This window comes from Nannobrachium achirus, assembly GCF_963921795.1.
Source record: "Nannobrachium achirus genome assembly, chromosome: 17".
Classification (NCBI taxonomy): domain Eukaryota; kingdom Metazoa; phylum Chordata; class Actinopteri; order Myctophiformes; family Myctophidae; genus Nannobrachium; species Nannobrachium achirus.
The window spans coordinates 32,812,479-32,836,472 of record NC_137824.1 but is presented as its reverse complement, the minus strand read 5'-3'; the positions used below and the strand labels follow the sequence as shown (position 1 = coordinate 32,836,472).

At 42.1% G+C, this 23,994-nt stretch overlaps 1 protein-coding gene across 5 annotated transcripts; it reads right to left on the bottom strand.

The window, feature by feature from the left end:
* Nucleotides 1-8,814: 8,814 nt before the first annotated feature.
* Nucleotides 8,815-23,741, bottom strand: LOC308302132 (uncharacterized protein). Of its 5 annotated transcripts, none has more exons than XM_080746344.1 (17): nucleotides 23,502-23,741; nucleotides 21,191-22,659; nucleotides 20,315-20,376; nucleotides 20,048-20,086; nucleotides 19,770-19,879; nucleotides 19,005-19,051; nucleotides 18,434-18,489; nucleotides 17,963-18,093; nucleotides 16,933-17,642; nucleotides 16,083-16,152; nucleotides 15,442-15,476; nucleotides 15,178-15,291; nucleotides 14,899-15,047; nucleotides 12,734-14,384; nucleotides 11,251-12,571; nucleotides 10,209-10,330; nucleotides 8,815-9,520 (listed from the first exon to the last, which is right to left on the bottom strand). In XM_080746344.1, exons 2-17 carry the CDS (start codon nucleotides 22,586-22,588, stop codon nucleotides 9,494-9,496), a joined length of 6,042 nt encoding a protein of 2,013 aa, XP_080602470.1. In that variant the 5' UTR covers nucleotides 22,589-22,659; nucleotides 23,502-23,741; the 3' UTR covers nucleotides 8,815-9,493. The 5 variants fall into 5 exon arrangements, with proteins under 5 accessions (XP_080602470.1, XP_080602469.1, XP_080602467.1 ...); XM_080746343.1 differs by having other exon boundaries at nucleotides 11,251-14,384; nucleotides 16,933-17,255; nucleotides 17,298-17,642; XM_080746341.1 differs by having other exon boundaries at nucleotides 11,251-14,384.
* Between the last annotated feature and the right edge of the window lie 253 nt (nucleotides 23,742-23,994).

The following is a 23,994-nucleotide window of genomic DNA, read 5'->3' as shown; positions in this document are numbered from 1 at the left end:
AGTCCTACCCACTCTGCACTCCAAGAGATGACCAGCAATCACAGAGCACGGAGGGGAGGTTGGTCTACTGACAGGTCAGCCAGGAGAAGACCAAGGCCATGATCATCAGTCAGGACCAACATCACCAACCACTCTCTCTAGGCGAGCATGACATCGAGTACCTCTGCAGTAACATCTCGAGCACAGGAGACGTGGAGAAGGACGTGCAAACGAGAATCGGTGAGCTGCTGAAGTGTTCAAACGACTCTGCAATATTATGGTCAACTCACTGGCCATACACTTCTATTACTAAGGGCCTGAAGATACGCCTCTACATGTCCAGTAGTTATTCCAACAGCAATCTATGCCTGCGACACGTGGATGAAGACAACAGGTTGGATATCTTCCAAAGATGCCTCAGAACTATACTGAGGATCACATAGGCGAGACCACATCACCAATGAAGAGGTGATGAGAAGGGCATGGGTGGCGCTACTGTCTGACATGGTGGAAGAATGGCTGGACATGTACTGTGACTGCCAAGAGAGCGAGCATCGGGTGTGGCAATGGACTGGGTGCCAGAGGGTGGTAAGAAGACCTGGAGACAGCTGGCATAGTGTAAGGATGGTCAGGGACTGGAGCAGATGGAGGGGACTCGTCTCCCAGTGATCCAATAGAAACGGGAGGAACAACTGTAAGTCTAAGTGGATAGCAGATATGACGTCTGTCATCTATGACGTCAGTACTATGACAACGACAAGCGTCACATGTTGGCCAATGTGACGCTTGGCCAAAGCCGGTTGAGACACGCACGCACGCACGCACGCACGCACGCACACACACACACGGTCTGAGGTGCTGTTACCATGACAACTACTTATACACACAACAAACAGTGGGTTGGGGAAGGTGAAGATGATTGACAGTTAGCAACTCTGACATCATCATTGTTTACATTTCCACCGACAGCTCTAACCCTAGGAGAAAGGGGGAAAAAACAGACAGATAGTCCTGTGATTTGGTCTCTTTTTTTCATTCAGTGGTGGACAGTAACTAAGTAGGCTACATACTTGAGTGCTGTACCATTTTGAGTTTCTTTTCTTTTTCTTACTTATTAAGTACAATATTGTACTTTTGAATCTACTACATTAATGGAAGGAAGTTTTTATTTATTTTTAAATGTTCTAAATTTCAATACAGCAATGGATTGATATTAGAAAGAAAATGTACTTTGAACACTTGACTATTTACTTGAGTATAAACTTTGTCCACCACTGCTTTTGTTCTGTTGTCCTTTTATTGTCTTCCCTTTATTATACTTCCTTCTTTCTGCGTCTGTCAGAACGTTGGGCCATGCAGGGAGGTGGAGATGGAGAGGCACAGGGATGATGGATGGAGGGATGATAGATGGGGGGAGGCAGCGAGCTGTTTAGGAGCTAATAGCTCTAAAACCCTAAGACACCTGGTGATACAGGAACCGCCTGAGGGGGCACACACACACACACACATACACGCACGCACGCGTGTGCGCGCACACACACAAGTCCACCACACATGTCACTCACATACAACTGTAACAGACATGCACACGCATAGAACATGCACATCCGACTCTAATGCACGCACACACACACAACACTTGTCAACACTTCAGGTGTGACAGAAAGAGGCCGTCAGGGAAGCTCAGTGGATCAAAGAGGCCGTGTGACAAGATGACTGACAAAGCAACACTTGGACCAGACTGTAATCTCTTTAAAACCAGACTAAACGATAGACCACAATCTCTTTAAAACCAGATTAAACAATAGAACAATATCATTAAAATCAGATCAACAGGCCACAAATCTCTTTATGATCAGACTCAATAAAACTGAATCTGTTGAAGTTCAGACTAAACAATAAAGGTACATCTTTCTCTCTTATTTCCTTATTTATAATTATGCACCTTTGAACAACTGTTGTTGTTCTTTTCATTTAGCATATCATTATGAATTCACCCCCATGTCCTAATTAAGCAATATTACATGAGAGGGTGAGCTTTATCATGATTGTCGGCACGCCAGCCTTGCTGCAGGAATGAGCCGACAGGCGAGTTCCGTTTTCATTTCATTGTAATTAAGATTCATTTCATTGTAATTAAGATATTCAATAGAATGTTTTTATTTTTTAATGCCAAATTCGGCAACTATGTCCCTGAACTTAACATGAAAACTGCTAGCGTAGCCACTTACTGTACAAGGCATCGCCTACGGATACAATAATAGCGAGCCTGGTCAGAATGTACAAATGAATGTAATCCTAACAAAATTAATTCTAAAGAGGTAGGTGGCCGTTTAATGAGATTCCAATACTTGTCTCAGCGTGTACTAAAAAAGGATAGCTACAGTAGTCCAACATTCTGTTGTAATTGTTTAAATTACTTAAAAATGCCTCCATCAAATATTCTGAGAATAGGTCTGAGAAGTCCCTTCTCCACCTACTGTACTCATTCTTCAGCATCCTGTGAGTTTACATAGAAGAAACACTTTTCAGATTTGTGATCAGAACTTCTGGGTACAGTTCATCTATCATTTTTTACAGTTCCAAAAATGGAAGCATTTCAAGAGACGATTTTTTTTTTCTTTTTACAAATCTAAAACTAACTTGCCTTAACTAAACAGCTCTTTCTTCTTCTGCCATATGAATGCTAGAAATAAATGCATCTATCATTTTAAATACTGGAATCCCTTTAAGTACAAATTAAATGATAGCACTGTGTTAGTACTATTAGTATTGTGCAAGCCTGGTACTGTGTGTGTTTAGAGACAGACGGAACACACTGTAAAAGTTTGTGGACCTGTCTTTTAAGTTTTGGTCTGTGTATGGGGTGCTTTTAGTTCCATTTGCACATTTGTGATGAAGATATATCAGTCACATTTTTCAAATTCCATTCCAGTTGGTTGTGATTGGCTTCCCAAGTTTGCATGAGGGGCACCTTTGACAAATCATGAATACAGCGTCTGATCTGCCCCAAATTTAAATCACACATTTAGGGAACTTTAAACACCCATAGGCTGTTGCCACAGATGTTACAAATGTCACTGTTTCTCGCTGAAAATGTTTTTCTCTCCACCAAATCAGACACAAATGATCTCGTGAGTCACAGCACTTTGCTAGCTACAGTATTTTACTGTGCAGCTTCCCAACAAATACTGCCTTTTTAGGGCTCCTGAGCCAGGCGGTGATCCCCCAAACACATTCTGTCAGCCGTGCAATGTTTCATTCCACCTGTCCAGGTAGTGTTGCACTAAATCTAATTTGGTAGGTAATAAATTGTCATGGACACCGCAGGTGTCCCCCTAACAAGGTCTGGATCAGATAAGAGTGGACACACCCCTTCCCTAACCCCCCCAAACCATCTCCATCCCTCTCTCCTGACCCCCGGCACCCGGCAAGAAGGACATGTGAAAATAATGATAGATTAGAACACAAACACCAGACAAACAGAGAGAGAGAGAGAGAGACAGACAGACAGACAGACAGACAGACAGACAGACAGACAGACAGACAGACAGACAGACAGACAGACAGACAGACAGACAGACAGACAGACAGTGTTCTGAGCTTGTGCAGTACAGTATGCTGTGTGTGTGTGTGTGTGTGTGTGTGTGTGTGTGTGTGTGTGTGTGTGTGTGTGTGTGTGTGTGTGTGTGTGTGTGTGTGTGAGAGAGGTAATAACAGGTATTTAAAGAGAGGATGAAGATTAGCTGGTTGTGACATGTAGCTTCAAACGACTGACTAAAATAACATCAGTTACTGACACATGGATAGACAGACAGACAGAGACAGGAATTAATGGCTCTGAGCTGTAGAGAGACAAGTCTATGACCAAATGGCTGTCGCTTTCCGTCCTGCTTATGAAAGTGACGGCAGACAGTAAAACTGTGGTTGTACTGGTTTGTACTGGGTGACTCTGAAGATGTTCCTATAATCTGTGTCAAACCCATCCCAAATACACACATCTCTGTGTGTGTGTGTGTGTGTGTGTGTGTGTGTGTGTGTGTGTGTGTGTGTGTGTGTCTTTATAGTTTGTCATTACCGCTGTGTGTCTGTCTGTCTGTCAAAATACAACAATCTGGGCTATCTCTGTAAATAGCTTTTCTGAAACATAATAATATGTAAATAGCTGATGATTTTTTTCTTGTTGTTCAAAACAAGCTACACACTGCCCTCTAGTGGTTATTGATAGAGGATCTTGTAGAATATGGTTTATAAAACAAACCATATCAAACATGTCACACACTGCTCCCTGGTGGTTGTTAGCATTCTGGAAATGTCATATTTTTAACTGCATATTTTGACATGTACCTTTTTGTACCATTGTTTGTTGTAGTGTTGTTTGTCTAGATGTTTGGTGATATAGTTTATATATATACACACACACACACATACACAAACACACACACACACACACACACACACACACACACACACACACACACACACACACACACACACACACACACACATATATATACTGTATATATTCTCTGTATATTTAAACTGTCAATAAAATATTCAATCAATCAATCAATCAATTATTAATCCACGTCATATTCTACTGCAATTTAAAAGTACAAATATATTTAGGTGATCTTAATATTAATATTCTGAGTTCACGAGGATACTATTCAGAGCTGTAGTTGTAGGGCTATGCTACATTTGTATAATTCCACACACACACACACACACACACACACACACACACACACACACACACACACACACACACACACACACACACACACACACACACACACACACAAAGACACACACATTTATTATCTGAATGGTTGACTATTGGTAGGCAGACTGACAAGGATAAAACGACAAGGTGTGTGTGTGTGTGCTGCATCGTTTCTCTCCAGGGTGTAATTTTCACCTTTTTTGTTGGAAACAAAGGCAGCGTTAGAAACACCTCTAGTGCTAGAAATAGCAGCTGACAAAGAGCTGCTCTCTGCTCCACACCTGGTACTACTAGCCTAGTATAATAACCTATTAGAATGCATCATAAAGCATCAGTAACCTATTATACGGTTGCTGTAGTGCAGAATGCCCCACTTTATCATTGAGCTTGTAGATCTGCTATTTTCACGTCATTTCAGATTTTAGCTGGCTATTCAAAAATAGATATAGATATACAAGTTCACAGCGCGTCACTTCGATCTTGTACATTTGCTATTTTGGGACATTTTTGAAAAGTCTTGAAAGTGTTTGAAAAATGCCGAATAGCCTAATTTTATGAAAATGTTTGAGAACTAATGATTTAGATAGAAGGCATTTGTAGAATGGGCCTCACAATTGGTTAAATTGTTAATACAAATAATCATAAAAAATGAACAATATATGTACTGTATATTTCAACAATATACAGGACAATATACAGTAGTAGGACTATAGGTTATGGCTTCATGCAACTTCATTAATCTAGCTCACCATATTTAGCCGACTGTGTTGTCCATTGAGAGATTTGAGACTAGCCTGGATCAAGTATTCCACAGTTTGACAGCACTATCATCCGTATTGTGTGACGTAGGGTGCGTTCGAAAATGCGCACTCAGTGCAACAGTGGTGTAGCCAGGAATTAGATTTAGGGCATGGCGGTGTCTTGACTCTTGAGCGCTTCTCAGTGGTAAACAATGGCATGGGAAATGATAACAAAATGCACAATTTGCGGCTTGATTGGTCCTTTGGGCTTTAATGTTACACACGCATCAACGTGTAAACTAACAGCAGGTAGGCCAATGAATTAAATTACCTTTCAATAGCAATGTTACATTAGCAACTCTGGTTTTCAGAAAGTTTTCCTTCAGAGTTCAGAAAAAGTGCACCGCTGCTCCTTGTATTGTTCTAGTTGTTCATAAATAAGCCACACTGAGTCACTTTATGTCACTGCCCACTGCACTCACTACACTGAGCACACACCCGGGGCACATTTACGAACGCACCTGTAATGTTTTTTTTTTGTATTCATTTTAATTCTTGTTCCCTGTTGTCTAATTCTGAAGCGGTCAAAGTAAGGCAAATGTATTTAATTTTTTACCTTGCACGTCTGCTTACATTTAGTAATGTGAAATAAGGCTTTAAAAAAAAGGATGTGTTTTATTCCGAGCACACACCTAACAAAAGACCATAGATATTACATATTGACGATGATACCGTAGTTAAAAAGAAATTGTTTGAATGCGATGCATAAGTAATAAGTAGCCTAGTAAGTACTCTGTTATGGTCCTAAGGTACATTAGGCTATTCGGCCCTTGGGTGTTTTAATAATTTTCTAATGTGGCCACCTTTGAAAAAGGTTTGGACACCCTTATAGAGAGAGAAGATAGACAGATAGATAGACAGACAGACAGACAAACAGACAGACAGACAGACAGACAGACAGACAGACAGACAGACAGACAGACAGACAGACGTGCAGAGTGCAGACACACATATAGCCCATCAGTATAAGGGCCATTCTGTGTTTGACATTCCCACATAACTTTATAGCGCCTTACCAGCATGCTCTGTTGCCTGCTCACATCTCGACTAGCTAGGTCTGGGCTGGTGGTGATGCTCTCTACAGGCTTCTTAACATGCCATGGTCTCTGTGGAAAAAGTAGAAGATATATTTTGCCAGCCTGGCACAAAATATTGGAGTGCCAGGTTATAAAGGACCCAGCTCCTCTCATTTTATACACACACACACACACACACACACACACACACACACACACACACACACACACACACACACACACACACACACACACACACACTAGTTGTAGCGTGTAGTGTAGTAGTTTAGGCCTACAGGCTACACACTGACGCTTAAAGGAGTAGTTCACCACTTTTCAACCTGTCTTCATATAATAGGTCCTCACTAATGTTCATGATAAAATATCACAATTTTTTTCTACTCAGTCCAAGTCTCCTAGGAGAGCTGTGGGAAGTTCAGAATCCATAGTCTTGTGACATCATCATTTTCCACAAAAAAAAAAAAAAAACAATATTTTTGAAAAAAATATTTAGATTTTTAATATCGCGAGAACAATGGCTTCCACTTTAAAATTGCAACTTTTCAGGAATAGAAAGCCTGCAGTTTCTATAAGCTGGATTGGTAATCGATGATGTCACAAGACTATGGGTTTCTGACCAGCCGACAGCCCTCCTCTGAGAAAAAAAAAAAAAAAAAAAAAGAAAAGCTATTTTTGAGTGAGGACCAATTATATGAACATAGGTTGAAAAGCGGTGGAGTGCCACTTTAAGTGTCAATGATTTTCATCATAAATGTAGGCTACTATTGCATGCATGGGGAGGACTCAATGCAAAACAATTAGAGTAACAGCCTAGGCTTAAAATCGAATGAGATCACTGCACTTTAATGGTTTCCTGTGGAAATATGCTTACTCTTTTCTAGGATCTCCTTTTAGAAGACCTTGTACGGTACCAGTGAGCTGTACCGTCATGAAACTGTACCTTTTCCTATGCAAACTTCTAATAAAGTCTTCAATCAATCAATCAATGCACACAAGCCTTCTCGCTCACAAGCGCACACAAGCTCTCCACGCATTTGTGGTGCTGAAACAAATCATTCAGCAGTGGGTTCAACCTCTGAACTAGGCTACAACATGCAGTGTCAGCAATATAATTGCCTAGATAGTATAACTTCTTCACTACGTGCAATTTGTGCATGCAAGTCGCAAATTAGATTATCTCATAAAATAAGTTTACCTGCTGTTGTAAATGAGCGGGACACTTCTCGCTTCCTCAGTGGACCTGAAATATCCGCACCGCACCTGACAACAATCTCCCTTGATTATGACGCCAAAGTTTGCGGTCGCAGTTACAATGTGCTGTGATTGTTTTTCATCATTCTAGTTTGTTCAGCAGCTGATGTCCAGCGCTGTGCATTGCGTCAATGTGTAGGCTTAGGCTAGCCATAAATTATAACTACCAGGAGAGGGTGCTAATATGCGGAGGTTATGTCTAACCTCCGCATATTAGCATCCTCTCCTGGTAGTTATAATTTATGGCTAGGCTTAGGCCTGTGTGTGTGGGCCACATATAAACCCAATCGCAAATACGGTATTTCTATTAATACACATAAATTGATATACATCATCAGAATCCTTTTTTTATTTACTGATTTGTTTTTTTAGATTGATATTCATATGCATTTGTTATAGACTATTGTTGATGTTCTGACATGTTATCTTGTTTATTATAGTGATATATAGTATTATCTGCTTATTGTAAATCGCTTTGGATTAAAAGCGTCTGCTAAATGCCTTAACTGTAAACTGATCAGTGATTCCTTCTTTTATACCCGGTTGCATCCTTCAATAAATAGGCCTATAGAAAGTACGACATATATTTTAAAAAGCCTAGCTGTCTTTATCATTTGGTGCCACTCCCGATACCTACACATTTTTGTCCGTTTCAGTTGTTCCCTCTCCACATCAACTGCTTAGTAATGTCAATGGCATTACCAAGACAGAAAACAAATACTGAGTTGCAATAGAATAAGCCCTTATATCCTTCATAAACTTGTTTAGGGTCAAATGTACATAAAGAATTGTACTATTAAGAATATACTACCTGAAGTCAATGAATGTAGTTAGTAATCTCAAGAACAGATTCTCTGAAAAAGAACAAAACAGAGAGCTTGCCGTTTTCCCTTTTCTTTGATGATGGCTTGCCAGATTGGTTCTAAAACAGATTAGAATATTCAAAATCAGTGACTTATTCCCTTTGTTGTGACTGATGTAACATGGGCAGTGAGGTAAAGTCATCCCCAAATGTACATGATTGAAAATTACATTTATACTTTTTTATTAGAGTCCAGTGACACAGCGGTGTAAAGCCAAATATACAGCTATTAAACTTAAGGGAAACAACAGAGAAAATGATACAGGTTACAGAAAGGATCTTGGTAATAAAAGCTAAATCCTTGCCGCAGCTGGCCCAGGTTAAAATCCGACCCAATACCCTCTCCCTCCTTCCCGTCTCTCTACTGACACTGTCGAATAAAGCAGAAAATGTCCAAAACATACAAACAAAAGGCAATTTATGATTACTTGGCCTCTAAGTTCTGTGATTTATGCTCAGTTTCACATCATAGAAAATAAATCAAAAACATTTACATCTGGGTTTAAAATCCCACACTAAAAAGGAGCCCATTTGAAGCTGTATTGAATATATTATTCTCCACTACAGAGTTGTAGTGGAGTGCAAACATGGTGAAAAGAGTGTCTTTTTAAAATCCTCAGACTGACAGAGAGCAAGGTCATGGGGTTCAATCCCGTCACACATGGGGATTAAAATCACCTGTATCTGTCTGTGTATGTCCATGGACAAAATAAATCAAGAATGGATAGACAGATTTTCATGAAACTTGGTCGAAATTGGTCATATCTCAGGAACGGAGAGACGTTGATCAGGGAGGTGCAGGGTGCGGGACTTCGCTGTGTCAGCTTGGTGACCCTCACTATCGTTGTTTAGAGCCAGCAGTTTCCTGTAAAACAAAATGATTTGTGTTATTGTATATTTTATCAGTAAGACGCCTAAGGGCGAAAAGCGACCTCACCCGGCGAGGTGGTGTCGCGGCAACCATACTGTTTAAACATACACAATATGTCCACCTGGAAAAAATATTTTTAGACTTTGGATGACTTTCAACATGTTCAAAATAAAGATTTCATTCATTCATTCATGTTGCATCACATTATATATTACACCATGTACTAGGGATGTACGGAAAGGAAGATTCTTGGCCGAAACTGAATACCGAATAGCAGAGAGGGTGATTTTGTACCATTGCTGTCATGGCTGTGCCTGTTGTAGAGCTACATGATTATGTCAAAACCTATAAGGGTCCATATTGAGAACAGTTATTTAAAACATATTTATTCATTGGGTAGAATTATTTATTCACTATTGTGTAGTAAATTTGTAATAAGACAATATGTCTCAAAATATTAACATGCCATAGTTGAAAGAAAATATCAATGTAAAAATGTAAAGAAATAAAGAAAAATAAAGAAAGAAAATACAAATAAAGAAAATATTGAATGAGCTTGTAGATAAACTATTTGACCAATTTTTGTGTGACACTGTAGTATGATAAAAACGCTGAAATGAATAATACTTTGGTAGCATCTCTGCTTCCGCAGTAGCCTTGGCAGAAGAGAGAAGAACCTCACCTGAACCCTCTGCCTGTGTGACAAACTTCTGCAGTGTGTCTCTCTGGCATCAACCTCACGGACAAACATTACCTGACACAGGTCACACAGGTAACCCGTGGCACAGCGGATGAACTCAGTTCCTGTAGCAACAAAAACATTCGAGACGATCAGTGGAAGGACTTTAAAACCGTCCCTTCAAAGATATGTTAATCATTTTCTAACTAGTGCCCCCATTTTGGTCATGTCACAAAATGTCAGGGTATGATGCCATACCCTGAAGTATAAAAAGCTACACAAATACTACTTTATCATCTTTGTTAATGAATAAGGATATGGGCTTGTGATAATAATAAAAAAAATCTATAAAAACAGACACAGTGGAAAAGGAAATTCATTTCAGAATCTGTATTAACTCATTGAGTGCCAATCCCGAACTAGTTCGGCTTTATTATCGTATCGCAGAGTGCCGATCCCGAACAAGTTCGTCTTTAAAAAAAAAAAAAAAAAAAAAATTTGAATTTTTTTTTTTTTTTTTTTTTTTTGGACCCCATCAAATCTAGTGAACATGATTTCAATCGCGATTTTGCATGTTCCACCCCCATACAACCCCATCTAACATACAGGGCAGCCATGTTTGTTTACATAACATGTAAAACATAATGGCGATTATCTCAAGAATGCCTGAACGGATTTCCAATCGGATTTTTTTGTTTGAAAGCTGTGAACAAACTGCACAAATCCACTCCAATGCAATCCAGGATTGCATTGGATTTTTTAGAGCTCATTCTTCTCTGTTTTTTTCCCATGCATGAGGTGTGCAAGGTTTAATCATGGCTAAGTTGACGAAAATAAGGCTTCTAAAATGCTTGGTAGCCAATAGCTAACTTCAAGCTAACTTCATCCTCTTCCTGTACATGCACAAAGGAAAGTGTTCAGGCAAGTCATGGCTGCAGGGCTTCTGCATATACCAGCATATCTCTATGGGATTTTCTATGGCCACTGGGCGCCCTCTAGTGGTGAAAGGGGTGGCACTAAATGAGTTAAATGGCCTTGTTCTTACCAACTGCATCAGACAGCTGATCTGGAACAGCACCGTCGTCTACAGAATCTGGCGTTTCTTCTACGGCCCCCGCATCTTTCTCCTTAGCCTCCGCCTCTGCTGTTGCATCACTCTTCTTGTCCAAGTCCATTTTATTCTTTGGCGCTTGTTCAGTTTCTGTCTCTGGAACTGTTGCAGGTGTGTCCTCATCTCTCATCTTCAGTGGTGGAGTCGTAGCATCTCCATGTCCCTGTTCAACCTCCATCTTTATCTCTTCGCCCTCTGGTGTCCCTGTGCTAGCCTCTGTCGTTACCGCCTCACTCTCTGGTGTCTCTGTGCTAGCCTTGGTCTTTATCTCCTCACCCTCTGGTGTCCCTGTGCTAGCCTTGATCTTTCCCTCCTCGCCCTCTGGTGTCTCTGTGTTGGCCTCTGTTGTTACCGCCTCACCCTCTGGTGTCTCTGTGCTAGCCTTGGTCTTTAGCTCCTCACCCTCTGGTGTCTGTGTGCTAGCCTTGATCTTTCCCTCCTCGCCCTCTGGTGTCTCTGTGTTGGCCTCTGTTGTTACCGCCTCACCCTCTGGTGACTCTGTGCTAGCCTTGGTTTTTATCTCCTCTGTGCTGGCCTCTGTTGTTTCCGCCTCACCCTCTGGTGTCTCTGTGCTGGCCTTGGTCTTTATCTCCTCACCTTCTGGTGTTTCTGGGCTAGCTTTCGTCTTTCCCTCCTCACCCTCTAGTGTGTCTGTGCTAGCTTTGGTCTTTCCCTCCTCACCCTCTGGTGTTTCTGTCACACTTACGACCTCACCCTCTGGTGTGCCTGTGCTAGCTTTGGTCTTTCCCTCCTCACCTTCTGGTGTCTCTGTGCTAGCCTCTGTCGTCATCTCCTCACACTCTGGTGTCTGTTTGCTACCCCTAGTCTTTCTAGTTTTTCTAGCTGCTGCCTTCCTCCTCACTGGGGGCCGCCTCCTCCTCATAACATCTCCATGTCCCTGTTCAACCTCCATCTTTATCTCCTCACCCTCGGGTGTCTCTGTGCTAGCCTCTGTCGTTATCTCCTCAGCCTCTGGTGTCTCTGTGATAGACTTGGTCTTTATCTCTTCATCCTCTGGTGTCTCTGTGATAGACTTGGTCTTTATCTCTTCATCCTCTGGTGGCTCTGTGATAGACTTGGTCTTTATCTCTTCATCCTCTGGTGTCTCTGTGATAGACTTGGTCTTTATCTCTTCATCCTCTGGTGTCTCTGTGATAGACTTGGTCTTTATCTCTTCATCCTCTGGTGTCTCTGTGATAGACTTGGTCTTTATCTCTTCATCCTCTGGTGGCTCTGTGATAGACTTGGTCTTTATCTCTTCATCCTCTGGTGGCTCTGTGATAGACTTGGTCTTTATCTCTTCATCCTCTGGTGTCTCTGTCGTTACATCCTCAGCCTCTGGTGTCTCTGTCGTTACATCCTCAGCCTCTGGTGTCTCTGTCGTTACATCCTCAGCCTCTGGTGTCTCCGTCGTTACATCCTCAGCCTCTGGTGTCTCCGTCGTTACCTCCTCAGCCTCTGGGGTCTCTGTCGTTACCTCCTCAGCCTCTGGGGTCTCCGTCGTTACCTCCTCAGCCTCTGGGGTCTCTGTCGTTACCTCCTCAGCCTCTGGGGTCTCTGTCGTTACCTCCTCAGCCTCTGGGGTCTCTGTCGTTACCTCTTCAGCCTCTGGGGTCTCTGTGCAAGCCTTGGTCGTTACCTCCTCACCCTTTGGTGTCTCGTTGATAGCCTTGGTTTTCATCTCCTCACCCTCTGTTGTCTCTGAGCTAGTCTCTGTCTTTATCTCCTCAGACTCTGGTGTCCCTGTGATAGCCTTGGTCTTTATCCCCTCAGCTTCTGGTGTCTCTGTCGTTATCGCCTCAGCCTCTGGTGTCTCTATACTAGCCTTTGTCTTTGTCTCCTCACCCACTGGTGTCTCTGTGCTAGCCTCTGTCGTCATCTCCTCACTCTCTGGTGTCTCTTTGCTATCCTTAGTCTTCTTGGTTGTAGTTTTTCTAGCTGCTGTCTTCCTTACTGGGGCCCTCCTCCTCCGGCCGCGTTTCCTGGTGACACGCACCGGGCCTGGTGTCTCATTGTCTTCAGATGAGTTGTCAGCCTGGTCGTGTGTCGAGTCTACAGCTTCAATAGCAGGCATCAGGGTGGAAACCTCTGTTTTAGGTGTAGTTTCAGCCACTGATTCAACTGTAGTTTCAGCTACCGTGTCAGTTGCGGTTTCAGCTGTAGATTGTGCTACAGGTTCGGATGCATGTTCAGACGCTGTTTCAGGTGTATTTATAGCATCAGCTATAATTTTAGATGTAGTTAGTTGGTGAAGTAAAACTACAGGTTCTTTTTTAGTTAGACCTTTAGCTGCAGTTTTAGCTACACATGTTTTAGCTGTAAAGTCAGGTGTAGGTTCAGCTGTACTTCCAGCCACTGTTTCAGCTACAGTTTCAGGCTTGCTGGACACAATGTCTGCAGCTGAATCACCCTTCTCTAAGTCTACTTTACTGTCCTTCTCTGGTGACTGTTCAGTTTCTGGCTCTGGAGCTGTGGAAGATTTGTCCTCGTCCCTCTTACTCAACCTAAGATCTCCATGTTCCTGTTCAACGTCCATCTTTATCTCCTCACACTCTGGTGTCTCTGTGCTAGCCGTGGTCTCTTCAGACTCTAGCGTCCCTATGCCAGTCTCCGTCTTTCTCTCCTTAGACTCTGGTGTCTCTGTGCCAACCTTGGTCTTTATCTCTTCAGACTCTGGTGTCTCTGTGCTGGTCTCTGTCTTTCTCTCCTTAGACTCTGTTATCTCTGCGCTGGTCTTCTTATTTCTGGTTGTAGTTTTTCTAGCTGGTACTTTCCTCAGTGTGATACTCTTCGTCCTCTGGCTTTGTCTCCTGGTGACACGCACCGGGCTTGGCGGCTCATTGCCCAAGTCTTCAGAAGTGTCTGAACTGTCAATAGCAGCCGTCAGGGTGGAAACCTCCGTTTTAGGTTTTGTTTCAGCTGTATTTTTGCCCGCGGAAGCAGCTTTCTTTCCTTTTATAAAGTCTAGAAACGCCTGCTTTCCTTTACGACTTCTTGTCGTCATCTTCCCACCTTCCTGGCTTCTGTCAGCAGTTTCATCCTTTGGTATGTAAACTGTAGACCTACCTCTGTCAACACAATTGACACAAACATACATTATATATCAAAAACTGGATACTTCGATATGTAATATGTTTGTAAATGTCAGGGCTGTAGAGCCAATTAGTGAGGAATTGTTAACCTGCAAATGTAAGGCTCCATGTGGTTTAAAAGGTAAACTGGCTAAGAGTAATTGTAAGAGACATAAGTAATGGTAGTAAAAAGTAATTGAATGCATTGTGAAAAAACATTAACAAGCGTAATTGTTACAGTTCTCTGCTAATCAGTAAAAATGGTCTGTCAGTCTACAGCACTGCTTCCCAGACCCAAATGAGAAATTATATGTTTGCCTGGGACCAAACTAGTGAAAATAGCACATCTACAAGCTCACAATGTGTAGCTTCGTGCCAGGTTGTGAGCTTGTAGGTTGGCTATTTTCACTGCTTATGAAACCTTTTTAAATGTATCTATGGAAATTAGATTGTAATTTTATTTATCAAATACTGAAAAATAGTGGAATTGTGTTTACTTGATACTACTCACTGAGGTGACAGTCGTTTGTATGCATATGATATGACAGGTAGGAAGATTTGTCCCATGAATCTGGTCTTGTTCGGGTTGCTGTGCATCTCCTTGCAAACAGCGACTACATCGGAACTGCGCATCTCAATGAACACCCCGACACCCATGCCCTACCGGAGATAAATATTCTGTGATTACATGAAAATTCCAGGCAGAATGTGCTTTTATTTAATGTATTTACTTTGGCAGTGGATGAGTTAAACATTTCTTCCAATGTATTTGAACACGCACACTTCTAACCTCATGTTTGGGCCGATTGTTCATGAATCTGGCAACGGGACCAAAGGAATTGACCATATCCACGAAGTCATTCAAAAATCGATAGTCAACATTATCAAAGTAAATGACCCGACTCTGAAAAATAAATAAATAATAACCATTTTAATATAATAATTATGCCACTATTATGGCTACAAATTCTAGTTTACAATAACAGTAAAAATATACAATATATAATATACAATGTATAAGTTATTCATAATTTATTTCGATTTGTTTTCTCACCCGTTTGTCGCTCGATTTTTCTTCAGTGGATCCCTCTACGAAGACAAACAGTTTGTTAAACTCTAGCCTGCCTCAATGACCAGTCAAAATGACACTATGGGAGCCAACCCAGGGCAAAGCCAGGAAAGGCAAGAAGCGCAATGTCCTTAAAGTACCAAAAGTAAAATTATTCATTATGCAGCATGTCCCATTTCAAGTTTTCAAATGTATAAAATCTTTTGAAAATGGCAGATTGTGAGCTTGCTGATCGGCTATTATCAAATGGACAAAATGTATATAGGTCTAGGACCTACAACTACGTGGCTTCATACTGTACATTGGACACGCCTCTACAGTCCTTGGCAAAGAGGCCAGAAAAATATTGCATTGTATTTCATCCATTTTCTTCATCCATTTTCCATCCATTTTTGAAACGTTTAGAATTTTTTCATCATTCAAATTTTGTCTGTTGGTTAATAAGACATTACTCTGTTGTGTGACAAACTGTTAATACATTTTGTATCACTTATTTTGCTATACAGGCACTTTAACATGTACTGTACCAACCGGTTCTGCTTTCCGGTATAGGTCCATTACAGGGCCTTTGCAATGTAAAAAGCATTGTGTCAGTACAGGCTGAAATCTGTCAATCTGTCTCATACCTGTCTCACTGTCTGTCTGCTGCACCTCGTCCAGTGTTATACAATTGTCCAAATTGAATGGGGTGCATTCCTGTCAAAAACACGCAAGCACATACACACAATATTACCAACACTATTTTGTAGCAGTATGTGTCCAGTCAGTGTCCATCCATATAAGTACAGTATCTGTATAAACACAGTGTTATGCAGTATCTATATCAATACAGAATTTGTACAGTGTCTTCTGTATATTACATTGATAAAATATTATACAGAATCTCAGCATCTTTGAGGTTTATAGTGGATATTAGCACGGCAGTGCTACTATCACATCACCTTGCACAAGCATATCAATAACCAGGATGAAGCACAACCTTTTATGCAACATCATTGCCACATAATGTCGTTTTTTTTAATGAATGGCTGTGCACGCGTGTGATGGTCCGCAGCTTATTGTTTTGGGTTACTTGAGATCTGAGCCTAAAGTACAACAACATCAAAGTCACGATGCGATGATAAATGCCGACAATTGCATACGTACGCCAAAACATCTATCTGCACCATGAGGACCACTATGTCATGGATATGTCAATAAAGACATCACTGCTGTGCACATTAAGTCTGAGATCCACATGATCAGATTTCAGGCCTCCGCAACCCAAAGAAAATCCCCATTGTTTACCATTGCTATAGGCAAATTAACAGCAGCAGGATTGGTCCACAACGTATCATGAAGGGTTATGGTTACTGGCATGGGTCCGAAAGCCTCTTGGCCAATCACAATGTGTGGCTGTAGCTGTTGCATAAAGTACAGTATATCTATACAATATCAATACATAGTATGTTTAGTGAAGTAATATCTGTTCTCTACCTCCTCCTCTTGTTTTCCCTGCTTCTCTCCTTCCTTCTCAATTTGTAGCACTCCTGGTTCCTCCTCTGTCTTCTTTTCTCCCTTCTCCAACTCTGAAACGCCTGGTTTTTCCTCCGTCTTTCCTCCCTTCTCCTTCCCTGGAGCTCCTGGTTTCTCCTCTGTCTTCTTTTCTCCCTTCTCCAACTCAGGAGCTCCTGGTTTCTCCTCTGTCTTTCCTCCCTTCTCCTTCCCTGGAGCTCCGACTTTGTCCTCCGTCTTGTCTTCCTTCTTCTCTGGAGCTCCTGGTTCCTCTTCTGTTTTGTCTCCCTTCTTCTCTGGAGCTCCTGGTTCCTCTTCTGTTTTGTCTCCCTTCTTCTCTGGAGCACCTAGTTTCTCCTCTGTCTTTATCTTCTCCATCTCCGGAGCTTGTGGTTTCTCCCCTGTCTTTTTTCCCTTCTCCCCCTCCTTCTCTGGACTTCCTAGTTTGTCCTCCGCTACCTTCTCCTCTGGAGCTCCCGGCATCTCTTCCGTCTTTACTTCCTTCTTCACTGGAAGTCCTTCTCCCTTCTCCGTCTCTTCTCCCTTCTCCTTCTCATGAGCTCCTGGTTTCTGCTCCTTCTGTTTCTTCGTCTCCTTTGCTTCTTTTGATATCTTGCGAACCTTTTTCTTTGTAGAGGTTGGTTTACTCTCTTTGTCCTGCTGCGAGGCGGAAGGAGCCACCTTCTTGATCTCTGTATGAGAAAAGAAAGTAAGAGAAGAACATGTTCTACTGTGTCTACTGGTACAGGAAGGTACAAGGTGGTCTTTATCCATACATCTTGTGTACACGTACATGAGAGTAAAATGCAGTTTAATATACCAGTGAAAGATTGCATAGAAAATTACTTTTGTTTTATTGAAAAGGTTACACAGTATGACCATAAGACGACAACAGTTGTCATAGCACTTGAGGTGCTTGAAGGTGCTACTTTCTGAATGGATCATCTGTCTAATGTTCAATGCAGTGTGTGTGTGTGTGTGTGTGTGTGTGTGTGTGTGTGTCATTTCTTACTTGGCTTTTCTTTGTCAGGAGAGGAGTATCTCCCCTCTCTCTCGTCTCTCTTCACCTTCTTGTGCGATGAGGAAGATGAGGAATTGAAGCTTCTCTTCCTGTCCTCTGACCGATTCACAGCAGTAAACTTCCTAAACACACGCATGCATGCATGCATGTACAGTACACACACACACACACACACACACACACACACACACACACACACACACACACACACACACACACACACACACACACACACACACACACACACACACACACACACACACACACACACACAATGTGTAGAGTTGGAAGTGTCAATAGATTGTCATTTCAGTGTTGTGTTGATGAGTTGTGTTGTCTTGTGATGAGGCTTATTGTGTTGTTTTCTTGTGTTTAGGTGTGTTGTGCTGTGTATATTGAGGTATATATTGGTGTTATGTTGTGGTTAACATTAACAGTGTGTTCTTGTGTATGTCCACATACCGCTTAGCAGCTATATCATCCACATACCGCTTAGCAGCTGTATCACCAGACAACACCTACAACACACACACACACACACACACACACACACACACACACACACACACACACACAGTACATTATTTAAGTGCTCTGTTCCTGTTCCCATATTTTATTTAAGTTGCATGGATTCCTTGTGTAAATATTTTGCTGATATGTACAAGTTTCCAAAGTTTTCTAAAATTAGTAAATTAAAATAATATAGTAAATTAAAATAGGTTTAATAATTTGATTTAGTAATAGTGATAGTAGCATCAGAAAAAGTGTTAGTGATAGTACTAACAGTAGTAATGGGCATAGTGATGGCAAGTTAAATCCCCAATCGATCTACAAGCAAGCTTGTAGCTCACAAGCTTGTACATTGCCAATTTTGACACTGTTGTATGACAAACTATAAATTAGGCTTAAGTGGTTAAGCGCCAGACTGGCTACACTTGGGGCTTAAAGAGGCAGCAGTAGTGAAAGTTTCACTATCACTATTTGTCTAATGATTGTTGTCTTAAGTGTTGACCAGTAGAGAAAAAGACACTACCTTTCTCTCCCTCTCCTCTGATTCTCTGTCATCATCTCTGCTTGGACCTACAGAAAAACACAATTAATATATGCAAGATTGTGTGTTTGGACTAGAGGTCTTCACGGGTCCAAAATGATGGACCCAATCCCTAATGGGCCCAGTAAGCGCCAATGGCCGGGTTTCCCTATGCGATTTTATCCCATCGTAGCTCACGCATGGTCGTAGAGACCAAGCCCCGACTGTCACGTTCCCGTGTTTACATGGGTTCGGGCAGAGCGACTTAATTAGCCCCCTACAACTACACCAACATTCAGATTTCACAAAGTGCTTAATAAAGTCTCACTCCTGTCTAAATACGGTACGGCATTCTATAATTACCCGTATCCTCTGTGTACTTTAATAAGAAGCCTTTTTATCCGATCACTTTCTGTTTTCCCATGTATTTCCTGGCGTTCCCCATGCGCACCAACCCCATTGAGATAAACAGACAGCGATCGGATAGACGGCGAGATAATCGCCTCCTCTGCGGGGCTTTTCCACCTTTTCAATGCCTAAATTACATTGAACCCCTTTGTCATAGATTATAAGATTTGTTTGTAAGGACCCAATCATTTTAGAAAGAAATGCACATATAACAGTTAAATCTGTCTTTATTGTGCATCTTCACTCCGCGCTCTGGTGCGACTCGCTGGTTGTGCAGCTCAACACTACACTACCCTCCTTATGTTTTCAACATTTCTTTTATATTGTGTTCAAAGACTGAAGTAGTTAACAGGGACTCACTAGCGGTGGGCGAACATGATGGTGAAATCCAGGACAGCCTCTGTTTAACTTCCCGCATCACCTTCGCTTTACTGTCCTCCTTCCTCCATGTCCTGGGCAGCTCAATGTGCCTAGAGACAGACAGACAGACAGACAGACAGACAGACAGACAGACAGACAGACAGACAGACAGACACACACACACCATTATCAGCTATTACAGCCCACAATAATAGTATTATGAGTCATGACAATAATACAGAAATAGAAAAGATAGAAAAAGACAAAAAAGGACTTACGCTCTGGCAGATTCAACACGACAGTCCCAGTCTGGGTACCTAACGACACACACACAAAGATTCAGCAACAATCACAATCATCACATGGTAAGAAGTACTGCACAAGGATCAGATCCTAGATCAACATTTAAATATGCTGTATTCCGAGCAAAACAATCAGAAAGTTTCTTATTCCTCTGATCCTAGAATAACAGTGCCTAGTAGTAATAAAGGTAAAGTTATATGACCTAGAAGAACCAGACCAACCAGAGAAGTTGATCAACTCACATTTTTAGGAGTTCAAGTTGTGCATCTGAATGCCTGGGCTCTGTGATGTGTTTGTACCAGGTCTGTAGGACGGAAAACCAATATTGATCAATGTGACATACAAACAGATCGATGTTAACAAGAAGTATGATCGACAGTGGCTTGTTTACATGTCAGTGAATTATTTATTCTGTGACGATTTCAAACATTTGATTTCATTAACAGGTTTAATTCCAGCGAGAGACAGCATTAACAAACTGTATGTGATCTGTAACAGTCACAGGAAGGGTTACAGGATCAATCCCTGTAATTCCCAGTTCAAATCCTTCAAATCTGTTGTGTCAAAGTGACCTGTAGAAATTAGAAAATAGCAATACATAAAATTCCCTCGAGTACTTGTTCAATAAATCACTGTGGATAAGACAACATAACCACACATTTCCCAGTCTCTCTTGACAGTCCCGTCTCTCTCTAGCTACAGGCCACACTGCTTCTCAGTATAAACAGAAGCCGACATACAAACCTGGGACTGGTGGCAAGGACTTCCAAGTGTCTCATATTTAATGTCGAATAGGTCTCATATTATCACAATTCAAAAATGTACTGTAGCTCCATGTTTTATTGTGTTTATTAACTGGAATCCGATTTGAGAATAGTAGCAGATGAAGGAGACAGATGATTTTGTTGAAATATTTTTCTTTTACACTAAAATACATACATTAAAAAAGAAAAGAAAAATAATATTTCCATATGTCAATATATTTTTTTCCTTCACATTATTCATACCATATTGGATAACTGTGATACTGTATATTCAATATACAGCCAAGCTAAATAAGAACTACGACAAATGGACGAACCAGAAGCGGTTGCCATGGTGATGGAGGTTTTACTTACAGATTCCTTGTTGATGATAACATGACACAGGGCACATGTGTATGGAAAATGTTTAGGTGCTTCGCCGTAGAAATCTCTAGCTGCACGCTTAGAGGGCGTCTGGACGTCTTTCTTCAGTTGGCTCGATGAACCGGCAGGCGGGGCTTGCTTCTGATTGGTCGATGACCCGGCAGCAGGCGGGGCGGTGCTACTAGAGGGCGTGGTGTAGGAGGGTGGGGGAAATGGAGGGTAACTGGACCCATACGGCGGCATACCCATCCAGCCATACGGTGTCCAGCCGAACGGTGGAACAGGGCCTGTGGGTACTGTGGGCAGAGTCATGAGGGGTGGTGGGGTAGGTAGCAGGGCTTTTTTGCCTGCGCCAGGGGGACTAGGCACCGGTGGACGTGATGAAGTTGATGAATGTTTAGCTGATGATGTTCTTATGGGTGGCTGGGACGAGGGGGGAGGGGCCGTGGAAGATAACGGAACAGGCTGGGGCCAGGAACCACTGGAGCCAGGAAATGAGCTGGAGCTGGCCTGGTATGAAGAGTACCTGCTAGGGGGAGAATTTATTCTTTTTTGCGGAGGAGAGCGCCTGCGTGGAGGCGACCTCCGACCTCTTTTTGGGCTGTAGTCGCCGCCGCGTCTCGGGGACGAACTGGAATCACTCCTGGATGACGAACGCCTACGCCGAGACGAATGCTTACGTTCATCGTGGTCTCTTGATGATGTTGTTGTGGATGGCTGGGACGGGGGGAGCGGATACGGGGTAAATAGCGGCGGGGGTTGAACCCCCTGCGGCAGCCAGGGACCACTGGAGGAACTGGAGCTGGTTTGGTAATCTTGTATGAAGAATCTCGAGCTGCTTGGGGGAGAATCTCGTGGAGAACCTCGAGGAGATCGCCTGCGGGGAGGCGAACGCCGACTTCTTCTGTAGGGGCTCGGGCCCCTTCGCTCCGACAAACTGGAATCACTTCTAGATGACGAGCGCCTGCGCCGAGACGAGTGCTTACGATCATCGCTCTCTCTTCTCGGCGATGAATGTCTGTATCTGGGCGAACCCGAGCGCCTTCTTCTGGGGCTCGAGTGCCATCTGGGGGACGAATCCCTTCTCGAGGGCGACCCCCTTCTCGAGGGCGGCCCCCTTCTCGGGGGTGACCCTCTTCTCGGGGGTGACCCCCTTCTGGTGTGTGAGGTTTTTGTCTGCTGTGATTCATTACTGGCCTGTTGTGTGACTGACTCACCAAGTGCTCCAGGCCGGGTGTTCTTAATGTGCATTAAGAGGTGAGGGAGAGTCTCTGCGGTGATGAGTTCTTCAGGCATCTCAGCCAGCAGAGCCAGGTCTTTCATCTCCAGACCACAGCCATTTAGGATGCTCATTGCCGCCGACAGCTTATTTGGGGGGTAGGACGCCATGCTTGCCAACCCTGATGTCCAGACTCCAGAGAGAACACACCAGGTCTGACGGTGCAGAGATGATCTTGTCGCTGGAGGCAAAGCATCAAGAGAATTAATCAGGCTACATTGTACAGTTGGCAGTTTATTTGTATCTGATGAAATGAAAGAAAACTGTAGCGTAGGTATTTAACTCAGTCAAGTGTAACGTCACAAATCGTGAAATGCTACAGGATTGTACCATACTGACATTGCAACAGCTGTGGCAGTAGGTGTAAGTAAGTGAAACGCAACTGCAGTATGAATAATGCAAGTGCACTGTAAGTGTTTTGTGGGATAGTGCCTTCACCAAGTGTACACAAACCAGTCTAGACTATCTCTCTCTCTCCGTCTATATAATATAGTATACAGATCCTTCTCGAAAAATTTGAATATTGTGTAAAAAAGCATTGCAGATGCCATAGCACCTCAAATCATTACTGACTTCAGAAACTTCCCACTGGACTTCAAGCAACTCTGACTTCAGAAGGTTGACATTTCGCTATTATAAATCCTTGTTTTGAGTGGTCTCGTGTAATATTGAAATATGGACTTTTGATATTCATGAGCTGTATGCCATAAAAATTAAAAGTTTTAACACAAAAAGGTTTGGAATAATTCACTGAATGTCCAATGTATCTAGAATATATGAGTTTCAAGAAAATTTACTTTTACACAATATTCTAATTTTTCGAGGAGGATCTGTATATATAGAGAGATAGTTTATAAAGATATATATAATATATAAACACAACATTAATAAGAGATAGCTAATTTAAGTTAGCTATAGATAATGATTAATGTAATGCAAACATTGCACAACATTAGGGAATGCCATTAAGACATTTCATTTAGTAAACATTAAACATTTAGGTTGTTGTTGTGTTTACTTTACCTGTTGGCTGTTTGGACCTTTGGACAGCTAACGTAACGTTAGCTCCCAGCTACCTGGCGCTCAGCTGACGTTTTAGCCGGATCTAATTATTTCCCACTTGAAAAATATAATTCTAATCAAATATTAGATAATTCCCTCATTGACTTATCGTTTTCCGTGAACATAAACCTACATTATGGGTGCTTTATGACCGAAAACGTCCGATAGAGCCACGCTCAACACGAAGCATTGATGCCTTGCACGAATCCAAGGCGGAAGGACAGTTTGTTACCACCGGAAATTACTAGGAATTACTTCCTTAATGCGCAAGTCTCGCGTGGCCAGACAGCTCGCGAGACTACACAGAAGCGTCATGTCTCCCAACTGAAACACATTTTCCTCTTTGGTAAAATCTACAAAGTAGACTAGAGAAAGAGTAATAAGTAAGGTTTTCAAATAAATGTAGTGGAGTAAAAGTACAGTATTTGTCTCTCATGTCCTGTGTAGTGGAGTA